This window comes from Meriones unguiculatus, chromosome 10 (assembly GCF_030254825.1).
Source record: "Meriones unguiculatus strain TT.TT164.6M chromosome 10, Bangor_MerUng_6.1, whole genome shotgun sequence".
NCBI classification, from domain to species: Eukaryota; Metazoa; Chordata; class Mammalia; order Rodentia; family Muridae; genus Meriones; species Meriones unguiculatus.
The window spans coordinates 84,288,140-84,306,853 of record NC_083358.1 but is presented as its reverse complement, the minus strand read 5'-3'; the positions used below and the strand labels follow the sequence as shown (position 1 = coordinate 84,306,853).

Genomic DNA, 18,714 nt, shown 5'->3' with positions numbered 1-18,714 from the left:
ATCTTAGTTAGGGGACACCGGCTGCTCATCACCAAGTATAACACTAATCAGATTCCTTAGAGTTTTCAAATTTCATTTATTTTTTTTAATTTATTTTATGCTGGTCCCAGACTCATGGCAATCCTCCTGCCTCAGCCTTCTGAGTGCTAAGATCACAGGCATGGGCCACCACACATGGTTTTCTGTAAGAGATAGAAGCCTTCCCTACTTTCAGGCTGTGAAAGAATCCTTGTGAGTTTAATTTTTTATATGAAAACCATCTATTGGATGTCTCCCCAGTTGGTCTAAAACCATTTATTGAGTAGTTTAAATTTCCCCATTGATTCACAATGCCAGTTTTATCACGCAACCAACTCCCACATTTGGATCTAATCCTATTGATCTGTCAATGCCATAACGAGAAATTAATAGACCAATAGAAAGGAATAAAGTCTTTTGATGTTGAATTGTGTGATTAACATAGAGAGCTTCTCCATTTATTTTCATTTTCATTGTGCCTAAGATAGTACCGCTGTTTTCCCCCTATGGTTTGCATATATATCTTGTTAAATTGATTTCTAGGCACTTTCGTGTCTTTCTATGTGGTCTTTGTTCCTGTTGTAGTAAATAAGAATTTTTAAAAATGCCACCAATGTGCGGATTTCAGCACACTAGCTCATTCCATGCTACCTAAATGCCCACGGGGGCTTTCCAGCTCATTCTCTTAGTTTCTTAGGTCTATAATCATACCCTCTACAGACCAGTAATTATCTCCCGATTTCTGCTTTCTAAACCTCTAATTTCTTTTGCTTTTCTCCCACTAAACGATTTCACAACACCAATAAACTGGAAGAGTTTTAAGAGCAAATGTATTCTGAAGTTTCATTAGGGTTTCTAAAAACCAAGAACAATCACAGACTTAATGTTATTTTGTTCCTTTGATTCAAATATTATTCTTCACCGGACCTTAATTTTATGCATGTGACTTTGCTGACATGAGTGTGTGTGTATGTGTGTGTGTGTGTGTGAGAGAGAGAGAGAGAGAGAGAAAGAGAGAGAGAGAGATTCACGAATGACAAGAATGACTCATCTTACACTGAAAGGAACACAGAGAATCATGTGAAGCTTGTGTCTTTTATGTTGCCTGGCTACCTAGCTGCCCACGGAAAATGCCCATCATTAACTTGGCCAGAGATGCATTAGCCCAAAACCTGGGTTTTCTCCCACATTTCTGCATTTCATCACCATTAGCAAAACAGCTCAACTTGTAGCAAGTAGTCTGGAGAACTGCCTAGAGAGATGCAAGGACATTTGTATATGGATTTTACTCAAGCAAATAACCGTGTCCAGCAGGAGGCTAGAACTCCAGCTGAGTTGGAGGCAGGAGTGTGGGGAGGATCCCAAACCTTTTAGATTGCAAATGCATGGGAGTCTCAAAATACAGCACTGTGCTATGCACCAAAGGGGGAAAAAAAAGATATTTTCCTTGTTATCTTCTGCAGTACTTTTTCATTGAGCTTCAGAGCTCATGCACAGGTGTACATGCCTTCTTGAAATTCAACCACGGCTCCAAAAGGGTGTGTCAGACCTTACACGATCGACGAGAACAGAAGAGACAATTGATGCAGTCACAAGAAGTATTTAGAAAATGTTTTTTGGCCTTATAGCCAAGCTTCTTGTGTTTTGTAGCTTTTAAGGCTTGGCACAGCTCATCCACGATAAATATGATAATTTCCACTTTACAACAAACCCCTACTTGTGTAGGAAAAGGAGACTGCACCCTCAAGCCTATTTTCGTCTCCCTCGCTTTGTCCAAAAGAGGCTAGTCAGTCAAGGTTTCTGCCTGTACTTGGAAAGTTAGCATTGGCCTGCATTGAGGTAGAGGAGGTGGCGACGCCAGGATGTGTGATAAAATCTCCCTCCTAGTTTGGTGTGAGCTTGAGGAGGCTGCTCACCAGGTTGTCAAAGCTAGCCTTGATTGCTTATACTGGATTACAGAAACCAATATGGGCACTGCTTGTTTTGTTTCGTTTCATTTTTTTTTTTTTTTTTTGGTTTTTGGTTTTCTGAGACAGAGTTTCTCTGTATAGCCTTGGCTGCCCTGGGCTCTCCTTGTAACACTGCTTGTTTCTGAACGCCAACTTCTCTACTTGCTCACTGAATGAACTCAGCCTCTCTCTGACCAGTCTTCTCATGTATAAAACAATACTTAGGGCGCAGACACTGTGTGAGGCCCCAGTGGACCAGTTCCTGTCCCGAGCTTAGAAAAGGAACCATCAGGTAGGGAGAGCTTCCCCAAAAGCCCTGTGCTTTTCAGGGCCTCCATGTCAGCTTCCCATGGAGTCACAGCTGCCATCCCAGTTACAGAGAGAGGCCAGCTGGTCAGCCTCTGTTTAAATGGAAATGTTAAAAATTTCCATTCTCTAGCTGAAACAATCCTCTACAATAAAAGATCTTCTGGGGGCATCTGCATCCCTGGTCTTAAGCTGTACTATAGAGCAACAGTAATAAAAACTGCATGGTACTGGCATAGAAATAGAATGGTGGATCAAAGGAACCAAATAGAAGACCCAGAAATAAACTCACACACTTATGGACACCTGACTTTTGACAAAGATGCCAAAATCATACAGTGGAAAAAGACATCTTCAATAAATAGTGCTGGTTTAACTGGATATTTACATGTAGAAAAATGCAAATAGATCCATACTTCCATACTTATCACCCTGCACAAAAGTAAAGTCCAAGTGGATCAAAGACCTCAACATAAAACCAGACCTGTTGGAAGAAAAAGTGGGGAAGAGCCTTGACCTCATTGGCACAGGAGACAACTTCCTGAATAGAATACCAACAGCACAGGCTCTAAGATCAACAATCAATAAATGTGACTTCATGAAACTGAAAAGCTTCTGTAAAGCAAAGGACACTATCGTCAGGACAAACGACAACCTACAGATCGGGAAAGGATCTTCACCAACCCTATATCTGACAGAGGGTTGATATCCAGAATATATAAAGAACTAAAGAAGTTAAACAACAACAAATCAAGTAATCCAATTAAAAAATGGGATACAGAGCTAAATAGACAATTCTCAACAGAGGAATATCGAATGGCAGAGAAACACTTAAAGAAATGCTCAACGTCCTTAGTCATCAGAGAAATGCAAATCAAAATGATCCTGAGATTTCACCTTATACCCATCAGAAAAGCTAAGATCAAAACTCAAGTGACAACAAATGCTGCAGAGGATGTGGAGAAAGGAGAACCCTCCTCCACTGCTGGAGGGAATGTAACCTTGTACAACCACTTTGGAAATCAATCTGGTGCTTTCTCAGAAAATTAGGAATAGTGCTTCCTCAAGATCCAGCTATAACACTCCTAGGCATGTATCCAAAATATGCTCAAGTACACAGCAAGGACATTTGCTCAATCATGTTCGTAGCGGCTTTATTTGTAATAGCCAGAACCTGGCAACAACCCAGATGTCCCTCAATGGAGGAATGGACACAGAAATTATGGTACATTTACACAATGGGATACTACTCAGCAATAAAAAACAAGGAAACCATGAAATTTGCAGGCAAATAGTGGGAACTAGAAAAGATCATCCTGAGTGAGGTATCCCAGAAGCAGAAAGACACACATGGTATATACTCACTTATAAGTAGATATTAGACATATAATATAGGACAAACATACTAAAATCTGTACACCTAAAGAAGCTAAGCAAGAAAGAGGACCCTGGGTAAGATGATAAATCATCATTCAAGGCAAACAGGATGGACATCGGAAGAGGGGAAAAAACAGGGAACAGGACATGAGCCTACCACAGAGGGCCTCTGAAAGACTCTACCCAGCAGGGTATCAAAGCAGATGCTGAAACTCATAGCCAAACTTTGGGTAGTGTGCAGGGAATCTTATGAAAGAAGGGGAAGACGAAAGACCTGGAGGGGACAGGAACTCCACAAGGAGAGCAATAGAACCAAAAAATCTGGGCATAGGGGTCTTTTCTGAGACTGATACTCCAACCAAGGACCATGCATGGAGATAACCTAGAACCCCTGCTCAGATGTAGCCCATGGCAGCTCAGTATCCAAGTGGATTCCCTAGTAAGGAGAACAGGGGCTGTCTCTGACATGAACTCAGTGGCTAGCTCTTGATAACCTCCCCCTGAGCGGGGAACAACCTTGCCAGGCCACAAAAGAGGATATTGCAGCCAGTCCTGATGAGACTTAATAGGCTAGGGTCAGATGGAAGGAGAGGAGGACCTCCCTTATCAGTGGACTGGGAGAGGGGCATGGGAGGAGATGAGGGAGGGAGGGTGAGATTGGTAGGGAATGAGGGAGGGGGCTACAGCTAGGATACAGAGTAAATAAAAAATAAATAAAAATAAAATAAAACACTGAAAAAAAATTCCATTCTCAGGGCTGGGGTATAGCTCAGTCCACAACAGAGTGCTTGCTTTGTAAGCAAAAGAGTATTCAGTGCAAAGAACTTGTGCAAAAATGCTGGGTGTGCCGGCACACACTTGTAATCCCAGCACTGAAGAGGCTGAGACAGTGCCTAACTGGTGGGCGCCAGGCCAACAAGACTCTGCCTGTGAGAAGCGATGGTGTTTCTGAATATGACCCCAGAGGTTGGTCTCTGGCCTCTGTATGCTTACACCTCACCTTGTTCATGTGTGTGTGTGCGCACACACACACACACACACACACGCGCACGCACACACACTTTCAGTTTTTTTCTGCAGGCACACATACAACATTTCTAAAAGCCAACATCCTGTGTCCAAGCATGAAATAATTTCCTCTAACCCACTAAAACACTGTAGTTTTTTTTTTTCCTGGTTCAGTTATGTTTCATTAAGACAAGCAATAATAACCACATTCTGAAAAAAATAAATGGAAATGTGGATTGAATACTCTTTTCCGCAGATAATTCCTTCCTCTCTCAATTACTTTAGACTAGCATTCATTTTAGAAAAGAATGCCACAGGATGGTCGGTTACATCCGGACTCCCACGGGCTAAAATCCTGCCTGTCAGCTTTAGGACTTACAAGGTTGGAATTTTTTAGCTGTATTTACAACCAGAAAGAGGCCCGTGATTGCTTTTAAAAGAACGTTTGTTTTAATTCTTTGAGGATTTCCCACAATGTCGTATTTACACCCCGCTCCCCTGATTCTCCTGGATCCACTTTCCTCCTGGACACTTAACTTTGTCTTTCTGTGTTTGTTGTAACGTCCGCCGAGTCCAGTGTGTGCTGACCACATTTGTCTAGATGTGGGACCACCCCACTGACGTGTAGTTCACCCACCAGGAAGCAGGACCTCAGAGAAAAGTAACCCTCCCTCTTCCAGAGGCTCTCAGCTCACACACACTCACACACACACACACACACACACACACACACACACACACACGTGGAGTGGGGGCTTGAGCCCCTCCCCCTTCCATGCTAGAATGTTGACTGGTTATCCATACAAAGATATATATATATATATATATATATAAAAACTTCACTGGACTAGGAACTATCACATGAATCACAAGTAAAAAAAAAAAAATCTTTTTGTGAAGTTCCGTTTGTTTCATACGCTTACGTAGGAGGTTATGTGGGGGTTGTGACACTTTGCTCTGCGTGTCCCAAGCCAAAGCAGTGTTACCACTGTACAGGACGGCCAAGGCAATATCTTGTTTTACTTAAATTATTGTTTCTCGGGAATTTTTTTCCTGAATGGAGAACTCATTCATTACTAATGTGTTTTGGTTTGGTTTTTTTAGAAAGGATTTCTCTCTGTAGCCCTGGCAGTTCTGGAACTCACTCTGTAGCCCAGGCTGACCTCTAGCTCACAGAGATCTGCCTGCCTCCGCCTCCCGAGGGATGGTATTGAAGGCGTGTGCTGCCTGCGGCCTTGGGCTTTTCCAGGAGACAAGTGTGAGGCACTCACACCCACACTGCTTTGCCGCAAGTCAGTCACCACTTACAAGCAGCCTGTAGCATGCCAGGGCTGAGTGAGACCCAGGGAGCTCACCCACAATGCTCGCAGGACCTGTGCTTACGTGTTTACAGAAAGAAAAGGGATGGGGCCTGCTTGGCCTTGCCTCCCAGGCCTATTTCTTGTTTGTAAATATAACCAGCTTTTAATGTACAACCTTACATAAAATTCTAAGAAATTTAACTTGAATACACCAAAATGTTTTAAACACTATCTTATGAATGTTTTGCCTGCAGGTATGTATGTGCACCGCATGTGAGCCTGGTGCCAGCTCAGCTCAGAAGTGGGAGTTGGATCCCCAGGGACTGGAGTTACAGGTGGTTATAAGTTGCCATGTGGACCCTGGGAATAGATCCCAAGTTCTCTGCAAGAGGACCAAGTGCCCTTAACCCCTGAGCCATCTCTCCAGACCCCCTGGCCTATTTCTCACCTTGAACAAGAAAAGCTAACAATGTTGCTGTCGATGAAAAAGTGAGTGCTGATGGTGACAGCACTCTTGAATGGTAACAAAGAACTGGGGAAGGAAAATGTGCAATGGCCACTTGATAAAATCATGCATTTGGTAATAATGCATATATTTGTTTTCACCGTCTTTAAAAAAAACTGACATTTTAGTGTGTGTGTGTGTGTGTGTGTGTGTGTGCGCGCACATATAGAGGTTGAAGATGATTATCAGGAGTGGGTTCTCTTCTTACATTATGTGGGTCACACGTATAAACACAGGTGCCCAGACTTTGTGGCAAGGGCCTTCACCTGCTGGGCCATCTCACCAGCCCAGCACTGGTGTTGAAGCCCACATGTGCCTATGCTGTTTGCTGATTTTTCTCCTTATTTAGCCATCATCCATTATATGTATCAAATAGTCTCTCTTTGTCCCTGAGGGCACCCGTATCTCCCTTTTACTTTTCACAGTAGAGAGAAGAGGAGAAGAGGAAGAAGCAGCATTGGGTGTGGAATGCCTTTGGTTCAGAAGCTCTTACCTTGGAGGAACCGGGAGCCTGGGACACAATGTGTCTGCATTCGGACTCTGTGTATAGTTGAAGGAATTCAAATTATAGATACACAGGAAAGACCCTGGAAGCAGAAGACACACACATGCTAGGCTATTGTCATGTATTGCATCCATCTTCCTTGGAAAGTCCCTAACGAAACCACAGCCATTTTACCAAACCAGGCAGGAATTAGAAAGTATTACCCAGACTTAGAAAGCAAGGGTGCCATCAGAGGGAGACTTGGGTTCTCTTCTCAAAAGACCCCAAACTCAGCACTATAAAATGTAGGATTGCCATTAAAATAATTTGAAGGTTATTTGAAGATAATTTATTGTAGGGGCTTTCAGTTTTGAACCCAGCTTTGAAAATATTTTCTAAGACCTCACACTCTGTTTTTCAGACAGATAAAATTCACAAGTTGCCTTTTTTCTTATTGTCTTTTACTTCCTTTTTTTTTTTTTAATTAATGTAAGTCTACACTGTTTGGATCAAGCCATTTTAGCACAACTTCTGACTTTCTGGTCAGCCGTTTTAGCACAACTGACCCAGACAACTTCACCAAAAAAACAAAAAACAAAACAAAACAAAACAAAACAAAAAAACAAAACTAAAACCTCGGGGTAGGTGATTTGACTGTGAACCTTGGGACCTTGTGGCTGCCAACCCCTCCCTAGTCTCTAAGGTAGACCTTTCACTGCAGGCAGCAAGGAGCACGCCCAGAGCCAGCAGCGTTCAAATAAGCCCAGAAAGACTCAAAAGACATTGAACAAGCTCTGAGAAAACACTGCTATTTCTTTCCACAAAGGGGACACCTGCAAGGGTGTATTCCTTGTATCTTTTCAGAGAAAGCAGCTCCAGTAAGTTACACTATCTGGGACCCTACAGGTTGCTACAGCAGGTGAGGTGGGGAAGAGCGGGCCCTCAGCACCTACCATTCATGTTGGCAAAGAGCTGGACCTCTTCCAGGGTGTCCAGCTGCTTCTCAGGACAGCTGGACACACAGAGGGCGGTGGGACCAAGCCCCCTATCCTTGACTTCCAGATTGCAGGCATTCATAAAGAACACATGTCTAAAGACAGAGGAAATAAAAGCATGGTTCAGAGTGCTGACTCTCACTGCTTGAACTGGAGGCTTTGAAAACTTATCACATACCACCACATGGGGGACTGACTAAGGCAAACCCTTTTGGCCGAATGCTTCCGAGTAACTGAACGTTTACTATACCAACCTGGGGGGAGGCATCTTGTGAGCCATGAGCCACACTCAAATGGGAACGAACATTTTCTTCCCTAGGCTCTGCATCCGGGGAAATGGGGGGGGGGGGAGTAATAAGAGGACTTAGCCTAGGAGTCACCGAGGAAGAGAAGGGATGATTAATCTGCCCATGGTGGACTAGAAACTGACACACAGATGACTTAATGGACTTCTCCAACGTGTTCAAATATGCTTCAGAGAACAGCAGGACTCTGGGAAGCAACAGGTGGAAAGGAAGGGAGCCGAGGTTGAAGATTTAAGGCAGCCTAAGAGCCAGGACGGCCAGGAGACCTTTCCTGCAGCTGCGGAGCCGCCAAGCTGGCTAGGTCATATGCTGTCAGTGGCAGCTGGGCTCCCAACCCAAGGCTGACACAGGCTGCTAATGTCACGGGAATGCAGGGGAAGAGCCCCGGAGGCTGACTGTGAGGGGGCATGTAGCCATGGGGTCTAAAGACCATTCTCCCTCATCTGGGGATGGGAGGAAGGGAGTTTGTGGGAAATGGTAGGGCAGACTTCCTAGGAATGACACACGGAGACTTTAGTTTGTTTAAAAATGTAAAATTCCATTAAAAATATGCATCTCCGTTGGCTCCTTAAATCACTTCCAGCACACAGTTCAGGACACTAGGGGCCCAGACGGTTCTGTACATCCGTCCCCATCACCAGCCTTCGGAAACTGTTCCAACAGACAGGAGCTCCTCATTCCCCCTCCTCGCCCAACCCAGGAAACCCCCAGTTTGCTCCTCACCTCAAAGCGGAAGGCACACTACCTGTCCGAGTGTGAGACATTACCATGGGAACAAGGAACACCTGCCAAACCTTGGTTCACGCAGCATCTCAGTGGGGCGTTGGAGCAGCCCGGGAGGCAGGCAGAATCCCCAGTTTTGAAAGATGAAAACTGGGCTCAGAGAGGCTAACGACTCTGCCCCGGGTCACAGAGCTGAGAAGTAGAGGAGGCTGGTTCTGCAGCTCCCTCTGTCTTAAGAAGGGCCAAGTGAGTTTCAGATAGGAAAAGCTGCCAGGCTCGTAAAGGAACGCAAAGTTTTGAAACACAAACCCCCTCTGCAGGCTGGAGACCTATCTCCAAAGACTTACTTTTTCAGAGTCATGTCCTGCCCTGAGAGGGGGGCCCCTTCCACTGGGGAGTTCCTCTTGCCACACACGTTCCCGAAGCTGTCATAGCCGAACAGGAGTCTTCCTGCTGCCCCGGCCACCGCCGAGTAGCCCATGATGAACACCTGGCAAAACCCAAGGACCTGTGACTGCCCGGCCGCAGGGTGGAAACCACAGCCCCCACATCCCTGAAGACGCTGGTGAGGGGCCTAGGGCTCCGAACCCCCCCCCACTGCCCTCAGCAGCAAATGCACCCACCCAGGTAGGGTGCAGCTTCGTGAACGCTGGTGTGACAGGTGAGCAGGAAGGGCGAGCTAACATGCTCGGATTTCCCTCCTCTTTGTCTTCTTCAGGAAGACAAAGATTTGATTTATTTATTTATTTATTTTTTCAGCCAAAGTTGACTGGGATAATTTCGTTTTCTCCCTTTCATCTAAGTGCATCAAGGCTGTGCTAACCACATTTTCCTGTGTGTGTGTGTGTGTGTGTACGCACAGGTGCGGGTGCACACGTGAGTATGTGTGGAGGTCAGGGGACGATGTTGGCTATTGATCTGCAGACAAGGCCCACTTTGGTTTTTTTGAGACACAGTCTCCCTCTGGCTTGAAACTCAGCAAGAAGGCTAGGCTGGCTAGCCAGTGAGCACCTCTGATCAAATTCAGATCCTCTTACCAGCAATGTCAACACCTACTTCCTGAGCTACCAAGCATCTTCCTTTCTTTCCTACCTTCTTTCCTTCCTTCCTTCCCTTCTTTCTTTCTCTTTCTTTCTTTCTTTCTTTCTTTCTTTCTTTCTTCCTTCCTTCCTTCCTTCCTTCCTTCCTTTCTCTCTCGCTCTCTCTGCCTCTCTTTTTCTTCTTCTTCTTCTTTTTGATTTTTCAAGACAGGGTTTCTCTGTGTAGCCTTGGCTGTCCTGGACTCACTTTGTAGACCAGCCTGGCCTCTAATTCAGAAATCTGCCTGCCTCTGCCTCCCCTAGTCCTGGAATTACAGGCACAGGCCACCATGCCCTGGTCTGCCTTTCCTTTTAAAAATGATCTTTTTGTATTAATTTTAGGGAACCCTCTCAAGGCTACAGAGTTGATACAGATCAACACACTACTCACAGTCTGAAGGAGCATTTGAATTGCTCGATTAAACTTCACAAATCAGAGCTTATGAGGAAAAAGAATTTCAGGATTCTGTTTGACAAGGGCATCTTGCAATCAACAGGTGTTTTTTGCTTTTTTGTTATTTTCTTGTTATTGTTATTTTGTAAAACCACCTTTATAAGGAATGTGCAATATTTGAAATTTCAGTCCAAACAACTGCAACATTCATACACACCTGTACACCCCAAGACTTCTTCTCATAACACAAACTTAGTGTGGTGGCAAGCTTCCCAGTCTAGTACACACAGAACAGCACCTAACAGTATATGGTATTGGCAAGCTTATTTGGGGACAGAGGCTGTGTGATACTGTCCACTAACAGAAGTATGGCCCCATGTTCCACAGATGTACTGCCTTAAAGTCAATGTTTTCAGAGGCTCTGCATTCAACTTTGAAATAAAAATAATAAGCTCAACAGGTAGTGCACACTCCCGGTTCTCAGGAGGCCGAGGAAGAAGGATCAGGAGGAGTTAAAGACTAGCCTTGGTGACATAATGACTTCAAGGCCAGCCTGGGCTACATGAAACCCTACCACAAGAAAATAAGAGTAGTAAATATTCTTCAAGGGCTCAGTGCGTGCCAGAGACTGTTAAAGGAGGAAACAAAGATAAACAAGACCTAGTGTCTATCCTCCAAATCCAGCCCCCAGGTTTATTCTTATTGATGGCTCTGCCCTTGGCCATGGTTGGACAAAGAGGCTCAAGGGAAGATATGAAACTTTGCAGCCCCCAGAGGAATAGGACTTATCAACTGGAGACCATATGGCAGAGGAGACCCTCATCCCCTGCCCACTCTTCAAGTTGGTCCTCAATTTCATTCATGAGATTTTTAGGGTGTCCAGGTCACCTTTGCTAAGAGAGAGGATCACTCTTCCTTCACTTCAAGACAGTGCATGGAAGTGTGATTCTGTGTGCTGCTCAATGGCCTGCGTGGTAAGTTGACCCAACATTGGCATGTCTCCTGTCTTTGTAGCCCAGGATGTGAGTCCTGGTGTCTCCTGGACTGGTGTGCGTGCCTATCTCACCAGGGATTTATCTAATAACAGCATGATAGTTTCTATGTACCATTACCTCACATGTGAGATCTCCTTTGCAAAGTTGGGGGAGAGGGTAAGGACTTGGGTCGTGTTCCCTCCACACCTGTGAAGCCTCACTGCAATTTTAGCTCCACATGAGAGGAGGTGAGCAGCATAACAGGACCCTTGAAAAATAGACCTCAAAGAATTAAACTGTTCCTAGGGGATCCCAGGTACTCCCTCCCACTACAGGAGGAGTCTCCCAGGAAGAGCCCTCACGCCACACTGACAACTATCACGTAGCTTAGTCCACATGGGTGCATGTCCCGGCTTTGTTTTCCTGACTTATAAGACTCCAACAGAAACGGTGGAGAGAAAACGAACAATTTTTCCCTCTCCAGTTCTGCCCAAAGCTGTAAACGAACACGATTTTCTTCACTAATTCCCGGGGCCTGCTTTTCTTCCATTAAGCTAAGGCTGGCAAGCTCCTGGCCTAGAAGTCCAGACTCTGATGTGAGCAGTGTGGGGAAATGTGTGTTAGTGTGGTGTGGCTTAAAAGGCTGTCACTCTAAGCTGTGTCTGGGAAGTGTTGAAAGACAGCCGGGAAAGGGTGAGGTGGTACAGGACACTGGAGGATAAGTAGAGGCAGGGGTTGTTCAGAGCTGCAGGCTTGCTTCCTGCTTGTGTATTTCATATAAACGTAAGCACAGGCTGCTGGCAAGTCTGGCATTCTCCCCCTTTGTCCAGCTAAGGGCAGTGCCATCAATCATAATCCTGTCCTACACTTGGTTAATTGGTATACCCATCACAAGACCCAGAAGTGAAGCAGTGGACACACACACACACACACACACACACACACACACACACACCTTGTCCTGATTTAAATAGGTGTTTTTGGCTAAAAATTTTGGAGAAGGTGAAAGATGCCAGCTAGCTGAGAAAGAACTCTTATGGCTAAACACAGTAAAGAGAATCTGGGCATATGGAAACCTTTAGATTCATCCTACGAACAAAGCATACTTTCTCTGCAGTTCCCAGCTTAGGGAGTGCAATGTCTCAGCCGGCACATAATTCTTCAGGCTGTGAAGGGGCCATCCGTGATCCTCTCTCCCCAAGCAGCTGCTGGCCTGAGTCTGAGTGGTGGAGGGGCAAGGGAGGATCATTAAAGAACATTAACGGCCCAAGGTCAAAGCTGCAGACCCAGGAGAACAGCTGCTCCCTATATTTACATAACGGCAGAATTGGAGAAAAACAGCAACTGTTGATAGGGAAGGTAATAAGGCTTGGTAGGTACACAGCCTTCTTTGGGCTCCTTAAGGAGAGTTGGAAGGGCCTCAGTATGAGGAGGAGGAGGAGCAGCAGGAGCAGCAGGAGCAGCAGCAGCAGGAGCAGCAGCAGCAACAGCAACAGCAATAACACATTCAGGCCCAGCCTTCCACTGTGGCTCTAACCGAGTCTATGCAAAAGCATTTGGAAAGTTAAAAATGGAATAAATGCATTCTTTACTCAGGAAGAACAAATGTGGTATTTCAGGGTTAACTCAAACTAAAGTCTTTTCAACAAAGGTAATTACTATTAGGTAGATATGTAGGGTACTGTGAGTTAATCATTTACCACACAGCACACGGCATGCGCCAACCTGGCTTAAAGAGGTGAATGAACCTCTAAGAAAGAGAGTGTCAAGATTCGACTCCTGGGATTGACCCAGCAGGGTCTGATGGGGTCTGCCGGCAATCATGTATACGTGAAAGCACGTAAAGAGACAGTTTGCTGAGCACTGTAGATGAGAGATGTGCACACATGTATGTTTGTACATAGTTTAAAAAAATCTTCTAGGCCTTTCTTGATTTTTTTCCTTTGTTAGGAAACAGCAAACGCTAATGATTACTTGACGGAGGGATACAGAGGATGTCAAAGGACTTCCACTCTGAGAGCTTGGACAGCAAAAGCACTCACAGCCACCTTCCTGAGGAAAGACCACTGCAAACTGTTGCTTCTCCGTGGAATTACCCAATAAATCTAGGTCTAAGGCAAGAAGACAGTCTCCTCAGAGAGTTTAGGAGACTGTGAAATCCCAGAGTAAGAATTTCGTAACTCGGGGTCATTCTGAGCCCATCGCAGAAGTCTGTCCTTGAAGCTTACACGTTAAACGACTGACATTTAAGACACGACTTGCGTCTGGACGCGCACACACACACCGGGGACTTAACTAAGCCTGCCAAGCCGCCGTACTTACCAAACCAGTCCAAAAGAGAAAGAACAGGACTAGCCACGCCGTATCTGTGCATTTCCTATAAATCTGGGGTCGCCACTCTCTCTGCCTTGGTGTTTTCTCTGCGGATACCTTTCAGAAGAGGGGGGAAAAAGACAGTTGAGAAAAGCGAGAGAAACTGTCAGGTGACGTTTACAGAACCAACCTATCCAAAGGTTGTTTAAAAGCAACTCAACGTTCTCACCTGATGCTTCCTCCTGGGGAGGCCTGCTCCCTGCAGGGTGAATGTGAGGTCCCGTAAGAGCCCCGCTGTCCCCCCCTCCCCAGTCGCCTGAGTCTTCCTTGCCTTGGCCCAACTGGTCCTCCCGGCCAGGCCAGGTGTCCTTAAAGGGGAAGGTGGCTGCGACAGAGGAGTCCCGCCTGTGCAGGTGCCCACAGAGGGCGCTTCCCTCAGGGCCCAGGCATTCGCTCTTACCAGGTACTCGGCGCCCAGGCACTGCATGGTACACTCGGCAGCTGGAACAGGGATTGGCAGCCGTGGTGGCCGCGGTGCCCACGGGACAGAGGTGCAGAGGCCCGGCCAGGTGACCCAGGCGGGGCGGGCAGCGCACAGCGCCGCCTAGCGGCCTCGGGGCGCAGGTTCCCCTAGGCCTGGCCTCTCCACCAAGGCTTTGGGCTGGGAGGACCTGCTTGGAGCTGGGGTGGCGCCTGCGCTCCCAGGAAGTGCACCTGACCACTGTGCCCCGCCTGGGCGGCCTGCCAGCCCCTGGAGTAGGAAGTAAGGCCCCAGGGATCATTCCTGAGGGCGGGGAGCTTGCAGGAGCGTGTTCCTCGCTGGTAAGTGGAGCTTTCCGTGTGCGGAATCCTGAGCTGAGAGCTTCACCACCTTTCTGCGACAAGCAAAAAAAGTTGCAAACTGTTGTTATCCTTGAGACACAGAGCAAGCGAGGCCGAGGCACAGCACAGCAGTGGTGCTCAGGGGGACACGCCGTCAAGTGTCTACCTTTCCAGCCGCTGTTTGTACAAGGAAGGCTGAATCTTCTCCCCCACAGTGTACCCTTGCGAAGCTTGAGTCCCAGAAACACAAGATCAAGGCCGGCAGAGGACCGATTTAATCTCTGTGTGTGTGTGTCTCTGCCTCTCTCTCTCTGTGCCAGCGCTCACTACTCTCCTACTCTGCAACACTTCCCGACTTTACAGTGGACATCATTTGAAGCATACCCGGTGTGTGTTTGCTCTTTAACGATCAGGCGGGTATAATAGAGATGCCGCTGAGGTGAGGAATTAAAAACAACGCAGAGGCCCTTCCTTCTCAGTCCCCCTCTCCTGCCCCATCCACACCCTCAGGCCGCTAGCCCACCGCTTCTCCGCAAGGGCAGAAACTCGATGGCAGCAGCCATCAGTAAAGCACTAGAAAGGCGGACGGAGGCCAGTGTGTGCAGCTCATGTGCTTTTGGATGGGAAGCCACCCACCGGAGCATGCGCCACCCCCTGGGGGCCACCCACACGCTGAAGGACAATTGGCTCTGTCTCTGCCCCGAAGTCATCAATTGTCAAGCTCCTCTGCTAGGGGTGAGGGCTGTCTTTCTTCACCCCACATGGCGACCGGTGACTGGTTTGACCTCGTGCAGGTTTTGATTAGGCAGCCACAACTACTCGGAGTTCCGAAGAGCAGTGGCCCCTCGTATTTCAGAAGCTATAATTTTGCCCTGGTCCTCCCTGACCTCTGGCTCTTACCCTCTTTCCCCTGGCGCTTCTGGGATGTGCTCTGAGACTTGTGGGAGTAGTTAGGAGGAAGAGTTGGGGGTGAGCATCATCAAAATACACTGCATGTACGGTAAAAACAGAAACAATACAAATATTATATTAAAAATCACCAGGGGCTGGGGTGAGCAGAAGGAATGAGAGTGCATCCCTGGTGTGTGGGGTGAGATGCCTTCCGGGCTAATTATCTTCCTCCCACTCCTGACTCTCAGGACTTTCCTGAACGCTTGCTTCTTAGAGCAGAATTCCAGGGGACCCTGGATTGACAACCCCCCCCAGCATCCCTCCAAGTAGTTATCGTACAACTACAGAAAGACCACACTTGAGTCCCAGCATCCAAAACAAATTATCAGTAGGACAGATGGACAGAGAGGTTTAAACAATGCACTATATGTGTATTGATATTTAGAGAGTACAATAGTAACAAGAAAGCAGGGGAAAAAAAAAAGATGAGACCAGAACTGAGAGCTCTATTAGGCATGAAGAATAGGTCGATCAGCATGAGTGCTTCTGGGCTGCGTTAATGACGGCATGGGTTAAGCAGTAGAAGAGCTGTAGCTGAAGTGAGTGATTGCAGGGGAGGCAGTGTCTGCGTTATAATCACGTCTCTTGTCTCATACGTTTGAATGGCCCGTGGATGTACGAATGACCCGATGAAACTCCCTACTTTCATTCACTATGTATTTGCTCCCATCTCTTAGATGTCTCATACTCAAGCCTTTTCCTGCACACACCAGTCTTGAGAAACCATGTTCTTCTTTCTAAATGTGAGAGCAATTCTTTGTGGCTCCCAAGACCTGGTCCTGAGTGGTGTTACCTGGAGATGCTCATCGGAGAAGACGCCCTATAGCAGATGTGTTTCAGTATAGGCAGCACACTTAGTAACACTGAAACACAATACTGAAGGAACGTGTTCAGCGTCCTTTCTAATAAAACATGGAGGCGTTAGAGTGGAGAAACAGCTTCAGGACACTTGAAAGCCCCTGGTTCACGGTGTCTTTCCCACTGACTAATCCTATCTACAGTTTCTTAACTAGACAAAGGAAAATAAACTGTCAATGAAGGAAAACTTAAGATGCAAAGGACCCCGAAAGAGAACGCGTGTGACTAAGAACTCCACCATTAGCTGTGGATGTCCACTGCCTGAGCCTGTTCGCATCAAAGGCCTTGGAGAGAGGAGAAGCTGGAGCAGGGTTTTTCAGGATTGGGAAATGGCATAGAAGGCAGGACTGAGACCTGCAGATCAAACATCAGCCTCTTCTTGACCTCAGGCCAGTGCTTTTATTGTCCAGTTGGGTAAATGTCATGGTTGGCAGAGCTCATTTGTTTACTCTGAAGTATAAGACTACGTTTGCATTTGGTGATGATTACTGAAAAATAAGGGTACCATCTGCTTTTGCTTCTTACCAAATATCTCATATAGATATCAGCAATAATTAATATATACAGACATTTCCAGAAAAACATTTTATTTAAGTTTTGTTGCATTTGATCACAAACATTTGATCACCCGCACAAACATCAACTTAAAGCAGGAAAGATTTATTTTCACTTGTAATTTTAGAGGTTTTGATTCATCATGGCTGGAGGGTTTAGGGAGGAGAAGAGTTCCCTATCGTGGTCAGAAAGCAGAAAGAATTAGGGTCTTCCTCCCTCTTCCTCTTTTTCCAGCTGAGCCTCCAGCCTGTGGCTGGAGAAGCCCACATTCAAAGTGGGTGTTCACCTCATAATTAACCCTTTCTGGAAGCACCCTCAAATAAACCCAGAGGAGTGCTTTCCTAGTCCCAGGCACCTTTCCCTTTTCTCATGGGGACAAGGTTAACTATCAGATTACCTATGCCTTTTTCTTCTTTTCCAACATTTAACCTGTCCATTTGGAGGAGAGGTGTAACATTGCAAAGTGAAGAAAACCACTCACCAACCCTAGGGCTTGGCTCTGATTTAAAAACTCTTAGATGGAGATCTTCTCGGGAGAAATTTGCTGAATTATCTTGAAGTTTGCAATCCAACAACTTTTTCTGTTCTTTGTGAAGTGAATTCAAAAAGAAAACTGTGAAAGAAGGAGGCACAGAAAGCATTGCTATGCACAGAGAAAGAATAACTAATTGTCATGAACATGAAAACCTAGGCAGAAGGGCATGAGGTCAGGTTCCTTCCTCTCTGGGCCTCTTTCTAAAAGAGATGGGAAATCCAGGTTCTTCATTTTTCCCAGCTCTGAAAACCTATGATTAAAAAAAAAAACAAAAATAAACAAAAAACCCCCCAAAACCAAACAAACGTGGTATTTGTATGAGAACTAAATGCCCAGAGCAAGTAAATTACAAACAAAAGAGAATAAAGTAGAAGAGATTATCAATTAAGCTAACGCTTGTTCTTTGAAGAAAAAAAAAAAAAAAAAAGAGAAAACAATAGGACTCTCTGGTAAGGTCAACAGAATAGGGATAAAATATGCATAACATCTTATTATCCGGAAGGTTCTAGGCAGCTTCTGACCACAGCGACTGCAGTTCATTTCTCTACTCTGCTTTTTCCTCTACAATGTTATTTTACTCTGTTCTCTAATGACCATTCCCCCTTAGTCCATATCCACGTTTTACGTGAGCTATAGTATAGTATAGCATAAGTTAGAGTCTTTCATAAAACAGCACCCACTGCCTCCCCCCCGCCCCCCCCCCCAAAAAAAGAAAACCCTGAAAACCCTGCCAGGGAGGGCTAATGTAGTTGCCACTTTCTAACAGCAGATGGCACTGTAAGGCCAGTGTCTTTGTTAAAAAAGGTTTTTTTTTTTTTTTTTTCATTGATTCTGTGCTAGATATCTTCTCGTATCTATATTAATATTTTTAAAAAATTGAGGCGGCTTAAATTCTATATAGATGTTAACTTCAATGCTGTATGCTCCATCAAGAGCTATTAAAAATTATAACTTCTTTAAGTTGTCTAGCATATTTAATATATTATGAAGCTCAGTACTATTTGAGATTAGTTAACTGATACCTCATTGGCTAGGAAGATGTGAGGTTAGGCAAACTCACCTTTGAGGCCGGACTCCATCACTTGCCAGCTGTGTGAGTCGGGCTGAATTTTAACATAGCCTTCGTCAGCTTCAGTGTCCTTGTCTTTGAAAGGGCCAACTTAGGTGAGTCTTGTCTTGTTCTACATCTACTATATCAGCGGGCCCCAAACAAGTTCAGTAACTTCTGGCTCGTGTGAAATACTTTTTGAAAGATTCAGTTA

General features: G+C 45.7%; 1 protein-coding gene across 8 annotated transcripts in view; it reads right to left on the bottom strand.

Moving 5' to 3' along the window:
• Window positions 1–14,378, bottom strand: part of Slc44a3 (solute carrier family 44 member 3) — a 74,018-nt gene extending 59,640 nt beyond the window's left edge. For 2 of the 8 annotated variants that reach the window (XM_021655491.2, XM_060392808.1), the window contains exons 1-5: window positions 14,192–14,376; window positions 13,741–13,848; window positions 9,319–9,461; window positions 7,902–8,038; window positions 6,958–7,051 (exon numbers count right to left, since the gene is read on the bottom strand). In XM_021655491.2, coding sequence (XP_021511166.1) covers window positions 6,958–7,051; window positions 7,902–8,038; window positions 9,319–9,461; window positions 13,741–13,848; window positions 14,192–14,218 — 509 coding nt within the window. In that variant the 5' untranslated portion in view covers window positions 14,219–14,376. Of the gene's footprint in view, window positions 1–6,957; window positions 7,052–7,901; window positions 8,039–8,971; window positions 9,203–9,318; window positions 9,462–13,740; window positions 13,849–13,960; window positions 14,129–14,191 lie in introns of those variants that run through there. The other 6 variants (XM_021655489.2, XM_060392811.1, XM_021655490.2 and 3 more) reach the window with 6 other exon arrangements.
• Window positions 14,379–18,714: the final 4,336 nt, after the last annotated feature.